This window comes from Bufo gargarizans, chromosome 5 (genome assembly GCF_014858855.1).
Source record: "Bufo gargarizans isolate SCDJY-AF-19 chromosome 5, ASM1485885v1, whole genome shotgun sequence".
Classification (NCBI taxonomy): domain Eukaryota; kingdom Metazoa; phylum Chordata; class Amphibia; order Anura; family Bufonidae; genus Bufo; species Bufo gargarizans.
Window position 1 is genome coordinate 6452930 of NC_058084.1, and position 18609 is coordinate 6471538.

At 41.9% G+C, this 18609-nt stretch overlaps 1 protein-coding gene across 1 annotated transcript in view; it reads right to left on the reverse strand.

The window, feature by feature from the left end:
- Positions 1 to 580: 580 nt before the first annotated feature.
- Positions 581 to 18609, reverse strand: part of KCNQ3 (potassium voltage-gated channel subfamily Q member 3) — a 140210-nt gene continuing 122181 nt past the window's right edge. Inside the window, exons 12-15 of the mRNA XM_044293690.1 lie at positions 6309 to 6440; positions 5037 to 5147; positions 4681 to 4759; positions 581 to 3582 (exon numbers count right to left, since the gene is read on the reverse strand). Of these exons, the coding sequence (XP_044149625.1) occupies positions 2860 to 3582; positions 4681 to 4759; positions 5037 to 5147; positions 6309 to 6440 (1045 nt within the window). The 3' untranslated portion in view covers positions 581 to 2859. The remainder of the gene's footprint in view (positions 3583 to 4680; positions 4760 to 5036; positions 5148 to 6308; positions 6441 to 18609) is intronic.

Here is an 18609-nt window from a genome sequence, read left to right on the forward strand (position 1 = left end):
TCACATTTACTACAGCTTACTGTACTTCTCAGCTTTGTTGTGTGGACTGGGACAGAATTAGCAAAGTCATCTCAATATATTTAGAGTATAGGTGACGGCTCTTTTACACTGCTGGCAGGCTAGATACAGCTGGGGAGTAACACTGTACATTATACAGTATACATGGAAGGATTAGAGATGAGCGAATGTCATGTTATGGAATTCGTTCACGCTTCGTTTGGTGGTAAAAGCAGAATTGCTTTATGGATTCCGTTACCACGGACCATAACGCAATTCTATGGCATTCCGTTATTCATTCCGTCCTAATAGAAGTCTATGGACTGCAAAACTGATCCGTCCCGTTTCCGTTATGCAGGAGAGCCCTCTCCTGCATAACGGAAACTGGACGGATCCCTTTTGCAGGCCATAGACTTCTATTATGACGGAATGAATAACGGAATGCCTCTAAAAGCAACGGAATCGATAACGCAATTCTCCTTTTACCACCAAACGAAGCGTGAACGAGTTTCAAAATATGAAATTCGCTCATCTCTAATAAGGATATATATGCATCCCCCCTGCTCTCCGGAGGAAGGCGCTGTATTCCATTACCCACTGGAAATTGTAATAATCCACTACATTTCAGTTAACTCCCATCCATTGCACCTGTCATAAAGTGCACACACCTCACTGCACTGTCTATGCAGACTATAAGGGACGGAAGTGTATCTTCAATACATCCACCCCAGGAAAGTTTTTTTTACAAATAATTACAAATTCTCCAAGATCCAGCAATTGATGACCTATGCCAAGGATAGCTCATCAATACCAGATCGGTAGGGACCCGACACCCCCTACCCCCATGATCAGTAGGTCCAGTGCCAGAAATATTTCCTAGAACGACACAGCTCCGTCCATTGTGGGCAGAGATGGTTACCAATGTTCTTCTTCCATTGGAGTGACTGGGAGCAACACTGCAGTTACCAGCTCCATCCACTGGATGGAGCTGTGTAGTTTCGGAGCCGCACCTGCTCCCTAACAGCTGATTAACAAGGGTGCTGGGTGCCAATCTGATATTGATGACTTATCCTAGGGTTAAATCTTGGAGTACCACTTTAAGGGACTGAACATTGATTTACAGGATAGTCACCTATAGGTGGCACTAGAGAGGTAGCTTTCTCTGCCACACCATTATTGAATGGCATGTGCTACTTTGTAATACCAGTTACAACCTGTAGGCGGTGTTTAATTTTTCTATAGAATCATTAAACATCCATTGAAGAATTCAATACCGTAGTGAGATCTACGGTTCCTAAACTGGAGTAATCCACCACATAGTCACGCTAACAAAAAGAGGCAAACAGCTGAAGCTGGTCAACTGCACCTTGCAAACGTCATTTCGTTTTTGCTGCATTTTTCAGTTTCTGCCAACAGATGGCGCTGCCAAACAATTGTTTACAAATCGGCAGGTGTCAGCTGTTAGAGGCCGCCTGCTCTATCTGCATCTACTAAGACAATGACATTAAATTGGCCAGTCCTGTAACACACAAAATTAAACTTCCCCTTTAATAGGACTTTTGTAAACTTCAGACCTCAATGAAAATATATAAAATAAAATAAAAATTCTGAATATAAATTAGAACTTCTCTAATTATATATCATTTTAAAATAAATTTCAATGGGCTTATCAATCCATTACAGGTTAAATAAAAGAAATATAGATCTATGTGTGGTCTAGTGCTTTTTTTTTTTTGGTATATTGGAATGGTGATGAGGAATCTAAAAAGTAATAAAGGAGCTCTCTTTCTGATATTGACTTATATCGCCCCCTAGCTGAGACTTTGAAAATGGCCTGAAGTAAAGCTTCACCCTCTCCAAGAACTGGGACCGTTCTTAAAAACGACGGGGTGGTTCGAAGATATGGCTTATACAACGTTTGCTGTGGCTGTTTGTAAAAATACCTGCATGTTTGATAACTGATGAGCTCGATTATAATTATCGGCCTGATTGCTCCAGATTATTGGCTAATTTATCAGTGCACGCATGTGCACACTGCTCCATATTTCCCTTTATTCTGCATGTCTTTATTACAAATTTACTACAATTTGTGGGTATGTGAACTTTTGCAATAATTGCTCTAAAATATATAAAAAAGAAAAAACGTTGTAAATCGGTTTGATTTTTTAAAAATCCTACCATTATGAGTATACAGCTCACCTGCAGATCAATGTCAGTGTAGCCCGCACATAGGCGTTACCTTGTAAACAGTAGAGAGTAACAGATGAGTCTGACTAGCTCTATACAGCGGAAAAAATCAGGCCGTGTTAAAAAAAAAAAAGTACAGAATTGAGAAACATCATAAAGCAATGTGTTAGATCAAAGTTGCAAGAGGGCGCATGAAGCCAATAAGTTAAAGAAGTCTAAGTACTACAACCACTATGAAAAAAAAAAAGACCTAAAGTCCTAATGAACACTGTGCAGCACAATGGAAAAAAAAATCCTGCGCTAGGGATGGAAAATGAACGCTCACATCTGAGTTTCCTTCTGCATAGATCACCCATGGGTTAGGTATGTGCCATATCATTACAAAATATAAAATAGATTATTTTTTTTTTACACTTATATCATGTAAACACATGCAAGTCATGCCGGAATCTAAAGGCTGTCTCATTTGTCGTGAAGAGAAACAAAAGAAAAGTGACAGAATTTTATGTGAGATGATGCCATGGCTACAAAGTTAAACATGCATCATATTTAGCCATTGATGGTGTTCTTCCTCTTCTCAACGATTCAGCTTTGGAAAGTGTATAGTGACTTATACAAAGATGTAGTACGTCGTACGAAAAGGGAAGGTCAGTGTCCTCCCGGGCCACGTGGATTTTATACAGGTTTCGAAGGTGTCCATGCCGAATCTGAAAAACCGTCTCCCGTTGACGACAAGGTCATGGGGCCACTAGGTGTGAACGGGTCCGTATCTGTATCCGTTTCACCTTCCGCTAAGTAACGTTTATCTCTCATCCACGTGGAGCCATTGGGGCCAAAATTAAAGTCTTCTTTTTCTTGGGAAATACTGAAACCACTAGGAGACCTCTGAAGTTCATCGTGGTTGACCGAGAGAAGAGACAGGGGAGTGTCGCTATCTCTTGTAAAACTTCTTCTATGTATAGGGGAGACCCTCTCGGCATACGGGCTTGAGATCTCTCTTTCATGACGATAGTCGACCCGAGTGTCTATCAAAGTCTGAATAGGTAAATCTGTTGGCCTTTCTGTATAATTGGGCGAGGAGGTCATGCTCCTTCTGGAACAGTGGTCACCATTAAAAGGCATGGGTGCGGTAAATTCCACAGGGTAGTTCTCGAAGAACCCATACTGATCCAATTTATTAAAAGAAACTTGATGCATGTTGTAGGGATTTCCATGGGTGCAGGATTCTGTATAGTTATAAACGACCCTACCAAGTTCTGAATATCTGCTCTCTTCTCCCTCTTCTTCTACTTGGGACTCTCTAAGTGGGTAGTACTCCGTTACCTGGACCTGTAGCTGGTCCATATGCTGCATATGCATATCAACCAAAAAGTCTAATTTCTTTTCCATATCCTGGACCTAGGAGAAAATACCAAACATAAACAAGACAAGGTGATCAAACAAGAACATAGATAAAATTCTATAAACAGATCTTAAAGGTTTGTGTTCAAAACGATCCTGCCGGGCACGCCAAAAATTGCAGTACATTTTACATTCTATTGAGTGTGCATTTAATAAATATTAAAGCCGGATCCAAATGAATTCTAAATATCATACACGGCTCTATCCCTCCACCATGCTTTACAGGTAACTACAGAACAGGTTCATCAGAAAGCCAGTGCATGTTCAAGAGTTTCCCATATAGCAACAGTAGAATCATTAAAATCTACAGGAAACCAAGCCACCACTGAAAGAAAAAAAGACTGGGAGGTAATTTTATACACAGGAGTCAGAAGCAGGGGCGGATTGGCCATAGACCTTACAGGGAAATTCCCGGTGGCCCGATGCTCAGGGGGCCGCCTAAGCCCTCCTCATGGCCGGCCAGTGGACAGTATTTTATGATGGGCTGTGGTATTTGGCTCTGTTGGGGCGGTATAATGTGCCACAATATGGTATTGCTGGACCTGCCTTCCATCAATTTGGACCCCACTACAAAATGGGTCCACTTTTAGTAATTGTTCCAGGGCCACTTTAAGTTCCCAGTCTGCCCCTGGTCAGAAGTCCACCCTGCTGAGCTCACCAATACCAATACTGGATAAAATTGTAGTAAACTCTTAGGTTTGTACTGATTTTTTGCCTGTAGAGTTGAACCTTAACAGTCACCCCAGAACTTTATGGCCCAATTCCTCTGATGATTATGTAATTACAGACACACAGACAGAAGCAGGACTTGTGGCTCTGAGGCCCCAGTGCAAAATGTATAAGAGGACCCTCACCCGCCATGTGCCATTTATAATATTGGAGTCTTTTTATGTGGCATAGGTAACTTTGCTGACCCTCTGGCACCAGGGTCCACATGTCCCAGCTACCTTGGTGCCACCTATAGCTATGCCACTGTGCACAGACTAGACAAAGAAGTTTTGCACATTATAAAACTAGCACAATTCAGGAGCAAGAATAAAAACACATTATTAAAAAAAATCTAAATTAGGTTTGAAAGTTTGCATGCTACAATACCTGTCTTTCTACTTTCACAAATTTTCCCATCATGCTTTGGTCTTCAAAATCTGAAGCTTTGGACCCATAGGGATCATGCCTAAAAAATATTTTTTTAAAATATAGAAAACGGGATGTCATAGCAGTGGTAATATAGAAAACAGGGGATGTCATAGCAGTGGTTAACTCCTTGAAGATATCTGCTATGGCGCCCAGCCAGATAAATGCACAAGGTGGGAATGGTGTGAGCACAGGACAGGATCAGTAGAGGGTGGCCACTCCAACCAGAATATTTGGTGAATCATTACATAAGTAAGCATTTTTGTCCCACATGTAGGTCCTCAATGGACTTCCATAAAAAAAGACAACTCTATTACCTTGGAGACTGTTGGGATGGATAGCCGTATCCTCCTGGACCACCCAGTCCTTTCTGGGACTTCTTATGTTTGGGTGTAGAAAGGGGACCTGGAGCAAAGACCATGTCTATTCTGAGGAAGAAAAAAAAAAAATTGTGACCAAGTTTTTGCCAGTTTTTTGGACATTTGGTTTTCTGACCAACTATGCAAAAACATATATTTGCATAAAATATTCATAAACTTGTACAGACAAATTTGCAAAAAAGTATTATTATTATTAATAATAACAACTAGAAAAGTTACAATTTCTGGGGAAATTGTAAGAAGTGTTCTGGCCTCCACCAGTAGTCTACAACTGGAGTGGGCGGAGTAACTGGGTGGAGTGGCTGGAGTAACTGTGGAAAGGTTGGACTGGGCAGAGTAACTTTATGGGGTGGGCAGAGTAACTGTGGGGAGTGTTTGGAGTAAAGATAGTAAACATTACACTAACCAATTGATTGATCAAATTTAAAAAGTGCCCATGGCAAGCTCGATAGAGTGAGAAATGCATTTCAACTTTTATTTATTTATATAGCACATTTAATTGCAATGTTGTTGGACAAAATGCTTCACAGTTACTTCAAAACATACGTTTATAAAAACATTAGCAGCGATTTGTGCAGATGGGCTTGAAAATGAGGGAGTGGAGGCAGTTTAGAAATCATTAGAGTTGAGCGAACCCGAACTGTAAAGTTCGCGATCATACCGAACTTTAGGTTTTTCGGCACCCGGACCCGAACCCAAACATTTATGTAAAAGTTCGGTGTTCGGCGCTTTCTTGGCGCTTTTTGAAAGGCTGCACAGCAGCCAATCAACAAGCGTCATGCTACTTGCCCCAAAAGGCCATCACAGCCATGCCTACTATTGGCATGGCTGTGATTGGCCAGTGCAGCATGTGACCCAGCCTCTATTTGGCTATAATAATAAGAATATATATGTGAGATAAGAGTAAGTGGTCTTGCCATGCAAGAACACTTAGGCCGAATGCACACAGCCGTGTTTCACGGCCGTGAGCGGTCCATGGTAACACGGGCTGGATTCCTGCTGAGAGCAGGAGCGCACGGCGTCATTGGTTGCTCTGGCGCTGTGCCCTTCTTGCTGCCGCCGCAGTGGGGGCAGGAAGCGCATGGCGTCATAGCAACCAATGACGCCGTGCGCTCCTGCTCTCAGCAGGAATCCAGCCCGTGTTACCACGGACCGCTCACGGCCTTAATAATAGAATAAAGGAAACAGCAAAAAGATTTTTGGGCTTACCTTGACTGGAGATATTTAATCCTGGCCAGCATGTCCAAATGGCCTGCAGAATATTGCTCTATAACGTCTTTGACATCATAAGGCCTCAGCGTCTCCTTAAATTTTTTTTTACGTAAAAGGAATTGTAGTATTCTGCACGTGAGACAGAGTTACTTGTAAGTTTCATATGATAGTTAGGCTTAAACGAAAGCACAATCCCATCTACCTCCAACCAACAATGATGTTCACCCTTTTCAAAGTAGAGTGAATTTGGTGAATAGACTAGCAAGATTAGGAAATGGTCACCATGAATACTGAGGTGCTATCAGGTGTCCTCAGTATAGGCCATAAATATCTAATACAATAAGAAAGAGAAGAAAATCCATCTCTCTCCGGTGAAAAAATTAAAACTTTATTCTAGCGAGTTAAAATCCATACAGGTGTACAAGAAACAGTCAACGCGTTTCAGACCTCAGAGAAATATGGGTCCTTCCTCATGACAAACGTTTGTCATGAGGAAGGACCCATATTTCTCTGAGGTCTGAAACGCGTTGACTGTTTCTTGTACACCTGTATGGATTTTAACTCGCTGGAATAAAGTTTTTCATTTTTACACCGGAGAGAGCTGGATTTTCTTCTCTTTCTTATTGTATATACCGCACCCAGGAGCGGCATCCGTGCACCTCTGGTGATTCTACTATTGCAGGTGAGAGCTGCCTTACGTTTTTTTCTATAAATATCTAATAGGTGGGTTCCGACACCCAACCCCCCAATCGGCTGTTCAGGAGTAGCTGTGGTGCTGGATATAGCTCCATCTGTTGTGTAGTGGACAGAGCTGGTTACTACAGCACTGCCGCCATTCACTATAGCAGTACAATAGTATTACAATTACAATATTAAAGTATAATAGTAGTTATATTCTTGTACATAGGAGACAGTAATTTTAGTAGTTATATTCTTGTACATAGGAGCAGTATGATAGTATTTATATTCTTGTACATAGGAGGCAGTATTATAATAGTTATATTCTTGTACATAGGAGCAGTATTATAGTAGTTATATTCTTGTACATAGGGGCAGTATTATAGTAGTTATATTATTGTACATAGGAGCAGTATTATAGTAGTTATATTCCTGTACATAGGAGCATTATTATAGTATTTATATTCTTGTACATAGGAGGCAGTATTATAATAGTTATATTCTTGTACATAGGAGCAGTATTATAGTAGTTATATTCTTGTACATATGGGCAGTATTATAGTAGTTATATTATTGTACATAGGAGCAGTATTATAGCGGTTATATTCTTGTATATAGGAGCAGTATTATAGCAGTTATATTCTTGTACATAGGAGCAGTATTATAGTAGTTATTTTCTTGTACATAGGGGCAGCATTATAGTAGTTATATTCTTGTACATAGGAGCAGTATTATAGTAGTTATATTCTTGTACATAGGAGCCAGTATTATAGTAGTTATAATCTTGTACATAGGAGGCAGTATTATAGTAGTTATATTCTTGTACATAGGAGCCAGTATTATAGTAGTTATAATCTTGTACATAGGAGGCAGTATTATAGTAGTTATATTCTTGTACATAGGAGAGGTATTATAGTAACTATATTCTTGTACATAGGAGCAGTATTATAGTAGTTATATTTTTATACATAGGAGCAGTATTATAGTAGTTATATTCTTGTACATAGGAGCAGTATTATAGTAGTTATATTATTGTACATAGGACAGTATTATAGTAGTTATATTCCTGTACATAGGAGCAGTATTATAGTAGTTATATTCTTGTACATAGGAGCAGTATTATAGTAGTTATATTCTTGTACATAGGGGCAGTATTATAGTAGTTATATTCTTGTACATAGGAGGCAGTATTATAGTAGTTATATTCTTGTACATAGGAGGCAGTATAATAGTAGTTATATTCTTGTACATAGGGGTAGTATTATAGTAGTTATATTCTTGTACATAGGAGCAGTATTATAGTAGTTATATTCTTGTACATAGGAGGCAGTATTATAGTAGATATATTTTTAAACATAGGAACAGTATTATAGTAGTTATATTCTTGTACATAGGAGGCAGTATTATAGTAGTTATATTATTGTATATAGGAGGCAGTATTATAGTAGTGTCACGGATGAGAGTGGGGGAAACCCTCATCCGTGCGATGTTAAGGGATAAGGGCAGCTGCTAGGCCAGGACAACAGAATTAGGGAGCAGGTCATCTCCTAAAGCGTCCCTAACTCTGACCCTGACTCCTAACTGTATGAGCCAACCCAGATGGTAGGAGGGCTCATACTCAGGAACCTCGGGTCCCTACTAGCCCTCAAGAGATCCCTGAGCTAGGAGCAGGTTAAGACGACCTGTTCCTCCTAGACACGGACGACAGTAGTCTCACTGTACGAGCTGCAAGGAAAGGGGAACATCAACAGCCTATGGATATAGCAGGTGAGTGAAACCACTTCCACACCTACCTGCCACAGACACAACTTCCTGGATTGTGCTCGCTGCTAGATGCTGCAACTGCTGGTTCCTCAGATAAGTCTTTTCCTTTATTTGTGTTTTCCTGTTGGCTTGATTCTAGGTGACCCTGACTCCCTCCGTATTAAGTGCAGGGAGCCGGTGGTCGCGTCCCCTCACTATTGTAGGGTTTTCACGTGTCACTCAGTCTAGGTACGAGGGCATGCAATTTTCTATCATTAAGATCTTTGCATGGGCTGAGCAGTCAGGGAGAGCTCTAGGGCTTTTATAGGGCTCACCCATTTGTTCCTTAGTTTGGGATCAAGTCAGTTGGATCTTTATTTGTGACTTCTAGTTTTCTGCAACACCATCCGTGACAAGTAGTTATAGTCTTGTACATAGGAGGCAGTATTATAGCAGTTATATTATTGTATATAGGAGGCAGTATTATAGTAGTTATATTCTTGTACATAGGAGGCAGTATTATAGTAGTTATATTCTTATACATAGGAGACAGTATTATAGTACATATATTCTTGAACATAGGAACAGTATTATAGTAGTTATATTCTTGTACATAGGAGGCAGTATTATAGTAGTTATATTCTTGTACATAGGAGGCAGTATTATAGTAGTTATATTATTGTATATATAGGAGGCAGTATTATAGTAGTTATATTATTGTATATAGGAGGCAGTATTATAGTAGTTATATTCTTGTACATAGGAGACAGTATTATAGTAGATATATTCTTAACCATATTTCTTTTTATTGAAAGAAAGCAAAAGATCAGGGCCGAGACCCATACATGACAGTACAATGATGATAACAAATGTCCATACGATCATCAAGCATACACGTCATGTGTAGACAATACAAGCAATCTTGCCTTAGTCAATAAGAAACATTAAATAAAAAGGTAAAAAGGAAAGAAGGGGAAGGAAAGGGAGGAGGGGGGGAAACGAGGAAGTGAGGTAACTTCTGCTCTATCATGTAAAATTTCTATGGGCTTTCCATGGGGACCACAATTTTAAGAAGCGGGCACGTGAATTAGTCTCCCAATGCGCAAGCTCCTCAAAATGGTAAATCTGGTCCACCTTGTCAGTCCACATATGGAGAGTCGGTGGGGAGTCATTCTTCCACAAAAAGGGAATAAGTAATTTAGCCGCTGTAAGCAGCATCGTAGGGAGATCGTGCTTAGAGGGAGTGAGAGAGCTGTTAGGGCACCATAATAGCACTAGTTTAGCATCTATTGATATCCTAGTATTGCATATTTGGTTAACCAATGCCTCAATTGATTTCCAAAACGGTTGAATCTTGTGACAAAACCACCAAATATGCGACAAAGACCCAATACCTGTACCACATCTCCAACACGATTCAGGGATCTCTGGGTTTAATTTATGTAAGAAGTCGGGTGTTTTGTACCACCTACTGAGAAGCTTAAAGGAATTCTCCTGAATCCTCACACAACAACTGAAGCCGTGCGAGTGGGCCAGGATGGACGCCTTCCTTGGCTCCGTAAGAGACATGGATAGCTCCCGTTCCCAGGAGACCACATAATGTAGCTCTGGGGGTAATGAAGAGAGTATTTCTTTATACATCTGGGATAACGGTCTAAGGGGAGGTTTAGTAGCCAAAACCTTCCTTTCAAGCCAGGAGGGGGAACTATTACCTGCAAAGGGCCCAGTACACTTTTTAGTGTCTCGTTTAAAATCTGCTAAGTGGAAAAAAGGCGCAGCTTTAACCTCAGGGAGGTCCATCACTGAATCCCAGATCAAACTGCCATCCGGGAGAAGGACATCCCGCAGAGGAATGTCAGCGAGCTTAGACCAAATCCCGGAGGGGTTTAACACAGAGGGGTGGATGTGGTTTTGTAGTAAGTTAAGTGGCATACTAGGGTTAGGAAAATTAAAAATGCGAGACTGAACCATTTTGGACCATTCAACCAGCATACCCTTCCAAACCGGAGAGGAGTAGTAGTGATTAGCTGAAATAGGCCTAATGCCCCACAAAGTAAGTAGTTCTTGATTCGTGAACAGTACATTTTCAAGGCGGGAGCAAAGGGAATCGGAGTGACGAGTCATGATAGCTACACATCTACAGAGCTGTACTGCATTATAATATAATTTCACATCTGGCATCCCAAAACCACCAAACCTTCTGTCCCTCGTGAGGACCGAATAAGCTATACGCGGAGATTTTCCATTCCACAGGAAGCGTGTGAATACTCTCCGAATTTCTGTAAAATATGAGTTTGGCAACCAAATAGGGAGCACCTGCAGCAAATACAGAAATTTGGGAAGAATAAAGGTCTTAATGTAGTTCTTTCTCCCTACCCAGGAGACAAATGGAAGTTTCAAATTTTGTAGATGCGTACGCACAGTTTTCAGAAGCGGTATATAGTTAAGGGAAGCCAGATCCTGTACATTGGCCGATATGTGAGTCCCCAAATACGCAATGTCCCTGGAGGCCCAAGTGAATGGAGTGGCACGCCTAATAGCATTAATCACCGCTTGTGGGCAGGAGATGTTAAGTGCCATGGATTTTCCATAATTCATTTTAAAATTGGATATAAACCCAAAGCTCTCGAATATAGTCAGTAATTTGGGTAAGGCCTCCTTAGGATTGGAGATCATGACCAATAGATCATCCGCAAATGCTGCAGCAACATGTGTAAAAGCACCGATCTGAAGACCTTTAATATCCGGGTCTCCTCTTATTTTACACAAAAGGGTCTCCATTACTAAAACGAATAGTGCAGGAGAGAGGGGGCAACCCTGCCTCGTCCCGTTAGTGATGCGAAACGGTGGTGACAATGCACCGTTAACTTTGACCCTGGCAGAGGGGGACGAATACAAGGTATAAATGGCTGCAATGAATTGGTCTGGAAGACCAAACTTTGACAGAGTCCGCGACATATAGTACCAGCTGACCCTGTCAAAGGCCTTTTCCGCATCGGTACTAACCAACACTAAGGGCTTAGAGGATCTTTTGGCCCAATTTACAAGATGAAGAAGCCGTACCGTATTATCGGACCCCTGTCTGCCATGGACAAAGCCAACTTGTTCCTCATGGACGATGTCAGGAAGAACATCCTGAAGCCTTGTAGCCAAAATCTTCGCCCACCACTTCACATCACAGTTAAGCAGAGAGATCGGCCTGTAGTTACTGCAACAAGTTGGATCCTTATTCTCCTTATGCAGGACAGTAATGTGTGCCAATAAAGAGTGAGGAGCTAGAGAACCTCCGGAGAGAAGATAATTGCACAAATCCCTGAAGCGGGGAATTAAAACGTCCTTAAAGGACTTGTAGTACGTGATGGAAAAACCATCTGCCCGAGGGGATGGACGTGAGCACCTTATGAATCTCAGAATCAGTAATGGGTCTAGTAAGCTGAGACGCCTTGGTTGAAGATATAGAGGGAAGGTCTAGAGTCTGTAAAAACTTATCCGTTGCCTTTGAAAGATCACTAGTAGTGGACCCCTCAGGGGAGGGCAAGTTATATAAGGCTTCATAAAAGGCGCAAAATGCCTTGGCAATATCCGGAGTGGATTTATGCATTTTACCTTTGGAGTCCTTAATAGAGGAAACAAAGGAGTCAGAGAACTGCTTTTTGGCAATCGCCGACATCAGTCTGTTTCCTCTATCCCCATGTGCGTATGCTTTAAAACGTGAGCGTAGGACCAGCTTAGCAGAGGTGACATTCAATAGATTTCTTAAGCGTACTCTGGCTTCAGTAAGATTCTTCAGGCAGCGCTTGGCCTGTGACTCCTTGTGAGAGGATTCAAGGCGAGCAATGTCTGCTAGCACAGCATCTAAGGCCTGCGTCCTCTGTTTCTTCACATGAGCTCCTAACGCGATAAGTTCCCCCCTAATTACTACCTTATGGGATTCCCACAGTATGGAAGGAGAAGGAGGGGAGTCAGGTGTATCGTTAATTTTGAAAAATTCAGAAATTGACGTCTTGATTTTGCAAGCGTGGGTGGGATCCAAAATCAAGGTGTCGTTGAGACGCCATAAGCGTTCTTTTCTGATTGGTCCAGAGAGGGAGAAATTAATAATAACAGGCGCGTGATCGGATAATGTGATACTACCAATCCGGGCCCCAGAGACATTGCGTATATACGAGTCAGACAAGAACAGGTAATCCAACCTATGGAAGGACGACTTGGCATGTGAATAGTATGTATAATCTCTGCCACTGGGATTCAAAGTACGCCACACATCCCTGACCTTCAATTTTCGTAGGGAAGTTTTAAGCCTTTTCAAAAGCCTATAGGACACAGACGGTCTACCCACTGAGGTGTCCACCGCCGGCTCCAAGGCGACATTGAAGTCTCCCCCCAAAACTAGCAGTCCGTCAGAGAAAGACGCCAGTAAATCAAGGGTCTGAACGAGCCATGGTACTTGGCCTCTATTAGGCGCATATAGATTGGCGAATGTAACCGGCGAATCGCTTAACACACCCTTCACAAAAATGTACCGTCCCTCAGGGTCCGCTGAGGTAGCGGTGTGCTTGAAAGGCAGATTTTTGTGCAGAGCCACACTAACTCCTCTACTAGCTGAGTCATTTGTGCTATGGAACCACTGAACAAATTTCTTAGGGGGGAGGTTGGGGATTCTACCTGTCCTAAAATGAGTCTCCTGCAGAAAAGCAACTGAGACTTTGTCCCTCAGGAGAAGAGAAATAATTTGAGACCGTTTGCATGGCTCGTTCAGCCCATGAACATTTAGGGAGGCCACTACAATTGAAGACATATCAATATACGTTCATGAGAGAAATAGTACCAAATACCCAGTAAAGCAGTAAAGAGCACATAGTATATATGAGCAGAGTGAGGAATATGGGGAAAAAGGGGGAAAGGTAAAAATAAACAGAAAATAAGAGATATAACAACCAACACGTGAAGCTGGTAGAAAACCAGCACAAAAAGAGTGAGTGCTTCACCTATCACCATCCAAGACAGGGTTGGATTGGTGAGGGGGCAAGCGAAGCACCTCTAGGTCTACTACAAAAACGGAGACCAAAAACATAAAATGCTTCCAGCACCGGAAACTATCCGGACATTCCCCTGCATTTGGGGAGAAAAGATTGCCTACTGGGAGGCAGAGTTCCAAAACATCAGAAAAGTGTCCCGGTTAAAGCGTGACTTCTTATAAAAACACTAGGCCAAAAACGTAGAACATTGCAAAAAGCAAGATGATCAGAAAAAGGCCTTAACCGTCTATGCAAACAATAAGCTATGTAGCTGAGAGACAGTCATCTCCAATGTAGAAAAGGAAGGCAAGGTACATTATTAGCAGCCCCTGCTAGCAGGCAAAAACAACCAACGTCACCTTGGTCTGGGCTCATGTGAGGGCCCTGTCCATCTTGCTGCGAACCACGCGGTCTGGCTTACTTGCGGATGCCGTCTGCCAAGGAGACACCCGCGGCGGGATAGGCTAGGGGCCATCTTGGTCGGCTGGTAGCCACGAGGGAATCTCCACCGGAGGGACATCTAGGGACCTCCAAACTGACTCCAGGTCTGCAGGTGATCGCACTGTGAGCAGCTTTCCATTCCTAGAGACCGCCAGCCCAAAAGGGTAAAGCCACCGGAACGGAGTCGACGTCTTCCTGAGGACTTCGAGGAGAGGCTTGAATAGGCGCCGCTTAGCTAGGGTGGATGGCGCCAGGTCCTGGAACATCTGTATCTGCGCGTTTTCGTATTCTAGCACCTCCATCTCTCGTTGCCTTTTTAAGAGGGCTGCGGTGTCTACATAGCTCAGTAGGCCGCAAATTACGTCACGTGGTGGCTCTTGTGGTTTAGGCCTAGGGCGCAGCGCCCTGTGTATGCGCTCCACCACGATCCCCTCCGCTCTGTCTGGCCCCAGCATAGTGGAGAACAGCTCACGCGCCACAGTCGGTAGGGCCTCTGCTGCTATCTACTGAGGAAGGCCGCGTATGCGTATATTGCGCCGGCGGCTCCGGTTCTCCTGGTCCTCCAGTTTCAGGAAGGCCTCATTCAGTAGAGCCTTATGGGATGCTAGCACTTCTGACGCTTTACCTTCATAGGTTAAGATGGCGTCCTGCGTACCCTCCAGCGTGACCACTCTCTGGCCTAAATGCTTCATGTCATCTTTGATGTCCGCCAAATCCTGCTTGAGAGGTGTAAGGGCCGATTCAAGGACCCGGCGAAGGGTCCGCTCTGATAGACGCGGATCCCTGTCTGAGGCATCAGAGCCGCTGCCCGCATCGGACAGCTCTCCTGCGTCAGAGTCCTGTGCAATAGACGCCGCCATATTGGCGCCTTTCTGTGCGGCAGCTCTCGGCGTTTTCCGGAGAAATTTCTCCATCTCAGGCTGTCTGGAGCGCTGTGGGGTAGACTCTGAGCTTCCTCGTCTTTTCTTTGCCAGGTTTCCCCATAATCAGGTAAAATCTAAGCTTTTATAGGGTAAATGAGCCGGAATGCTGGAGGAGCTCAAGCTCGTGCGGCCATTCAGCAGCGTGGCTCGGCTCCGCCCCCTATAGTAGATATATTCTTGAACATAGGAACAGTATTATAGTAGTTATATTCTTGTAGATAGGAGGCAGTATTATAGTAGTTATATTCTTGTACATAGGAGGCAGTATTATAGTAGTTATATTCTTGTACATAGGAGCAGTATTATAGTAGATATATTCTTGTACATAGGAGGCAGTATTATAGTAGTTATATTCTTGTACATAGGAGGCAGTATTATAGTAGTTATATTCTTGTACATAGGAGGCAGTATTATAGTAGTTATATTATTGTACATAGGAGGCAGTATTATAGTAGTTATATTATTGTACATAGGAGGCAGTATTATAGTAGTTATATTCTTATACATAGGAGCAGTATTATAGTAGTTATATTCTTGTACATAGGAGGCAGTATTATAGTAGTTATATTCTTATACATAGGAGCAGTATTATAGTAGTTATATTCCTGTACATAGGAGCAGTATTATAGTAGTTATATTCTTGTACATAGGAGCAGTATTATAGTAGTTATATTCTTGTACATAGGAGGCAGTATTATAGTAGTTATATTCTTGTACATAGGAGGCAGTATTATAGTAGTTATATTCTTGTACATAGGAGGCAGTATTATAGTAGTTATATTATTGTACATAGGAGGCAGTATTATAGTAGTTATATTCTTATACATAGGAGCAGTATTATAGTAGTTATATTCTTGTACATAACAGCAGTATTATAGTAGATATATTCTTGAACATAGGAACAGTATTATAGTAGTTATATTCTTGTAGATAGGAGGCAGTATTATAGTAGTTATATTCTTGTACATAGGAGGCAGTATTATAGTAGTTATATTCTTGTACATAGGAGCAGTATTATAGTAGTTATATTCTTGTACATAGGAGGCAGTATTATAGTAGTTATATTCTTGTACATAGGAGGCAGTATTATAGTAGTTATATTATTGTACATAGGAGGCAGTATTATAGTAGTTATATTCTTATACATAGGAGCAGTATTATAGTAGTTATATTCTTGTACATAGGAGGCAGTATTATAGTAGTTATATTCTTATACATAGGAGCAGTATTATAGTAGTTATATTCCTGTACATAGGAGCAGTATTATAGTAGTTATATTCTTGTACATAGGAGCAGTATTATAGTAGTTATATTCTTGTACATAGGAGGCAGTATTATAGTAGTTATATTCTTATACATAGGAGACAGTATTATAGTAGTTATATTATTGTATATAGGAGGCAGTATTATAGTAGTTATATTCTTGTACATAGGAGGCAGTATTATAGTAGTTATATTATTGTATATAGGAGGCAGTATTATAGTAGTTATATTCTTATACATAGGAGACAGTATTATAGTAGATATATTCTTGTACATAGGAGGCAGTATTATAGTAGTTATATTCTTGTACATAGGGGCAGTATTATAGTAGTTATAGTCTTGTACATAGGAGCAGTATTATAGTAGTTATACTCTTGTACATAGGAGGCAATTTTTATTGTGAAAACAAACAAACAAAAAATACAATAAAAATACATTCTTACAATACAAAACCCAAAAAATAACAGGCATTGTACACACAATGACTACTCGGCTAGAATGCCTATAGAATTATATTAAACTGATAAAGTCCACATTTGCTGGGGAGGAAAAAGAAGAGGGGGGGGGAACAAAAAAACAAAACAACACAAAATAACATATTTTCTGTTTTAAACCAGAGTCACATTCCTCCATAATTCCCTATTATTCAGGTTACTCCTTATCTCTAATGACTTAACCCACTGGAGCTCAGACATTATTTGGTTTACGGCTGTGGTCTGGTGGAATGGCTCATTGTGTATAGACACGCGGGTTCTCATGTGCCAATGGTAGTATTTTATGACAGAAATGATCAGGTACATTGTCCCCCTGTCTACATTCCTATTTCTGGATGGAACAGCATAGATGATGTCAGGATAAGTCAGGGACTGCAGTAATGGGATGTTTAGCTTTTGTGACACCTCTTCCCATATTCTCCTCCCACCCCTACAGTCAGATATGAAGTGCTCCATCGTCTCCTCCTGCTGACAACCGAGAGGACAGTTCCTATCTGAAACACTCAAAAATTTTAGGTTACCCCTAACAAATAGCTTTCCATGTAATGACAACCAAGATATGTCAAAGAATTTGGCGGGGAGACGTTTCCCATTGAGGAGCTTCAGACTTTCTTGTAAAGTGCTAGTCACACAATCCCTCAAGACTAGTGGAGAACAAAAGAAAGCCCTGCAGATCCTCACATATAGATCTTTCCTTGGCTTACCCTCAATGTAGGACTTCTCTATCTTCCACCTTCTCACACACTTCAGCCCATAGTCTAGGTACTGGGGGAGGTAGTCACTCGTCCATCGACCCCTCTTGAGACTGCCGCCTCGCACCCAAGATTCTGCAAAAGGCAATATCCAGTCCCTGACACTGTTCACCCACAGGGAGCTGTTCTCTGAGTCCAGGCAACCAAAATTAACTTTTAGAAACATGGAGTCAAAGAACACCCTTGGATTCAGCATATCCAACCCACCCTCTCTCCTCTGTAGGTAGGTGATCCCTCTTTTTATCAGGTTCAACCTGTTCCCCCACAACAATTGGAAGAACAGGCTAAAGAGCCTAGCGGAGAAAGATTCCGGCAAAGGAAAAACGACAGAGACATACAAGAAGACAGGGACCAGGTAAGTCTTCAACATTTTAACCCTTTCTCTATAGGTCAGCCTCCAGTTCTTCCATCGCTGAACCTTTGCATTTCCGGCTTCCAACTTCTCTTCCCAATTTAGTTTGGCGTTATCATCCCTCCCAAATTTGACCCCTAGGATTTTAATATAGGTGGAGGCTCTCACAAATTGTGGCAGATCAAAATCTGGATCACTGTCTGATATCCAAAGAGCTTGACTCTTCTCAAGGTTGACCAGAGACCCTGAGGCCTCCGAGTAACTTCTGATGGCTGCAGACAACATCTCCACCTCACGAGGCTCAGATATCACTACAGTCACATCATCCGCATAGGCAACAACACTCAGGGGCAGGCAATGGGGGACCGGCACCCCCTGAAAATCACACTCCTGCAGTGACCTCAGGAATGGGTCTAGGGCAAATACATACAGCAGTGGACTCAGTGGGCAACCTTGTCTCACCCCTGCCTCAACCCTGAAGGTATCACCCTGCCAACCATTGACCAGAGGAAAGCTCTCAGCCTCGCAATACAAAGTCTTCAGCCAATCGATGAATTGCCCCGGAATACCGTACTTTGACAAAGTGGCCCATAGATACTCATGATCTACTCTGTCAAAGGCTTTAGCCTGGTCA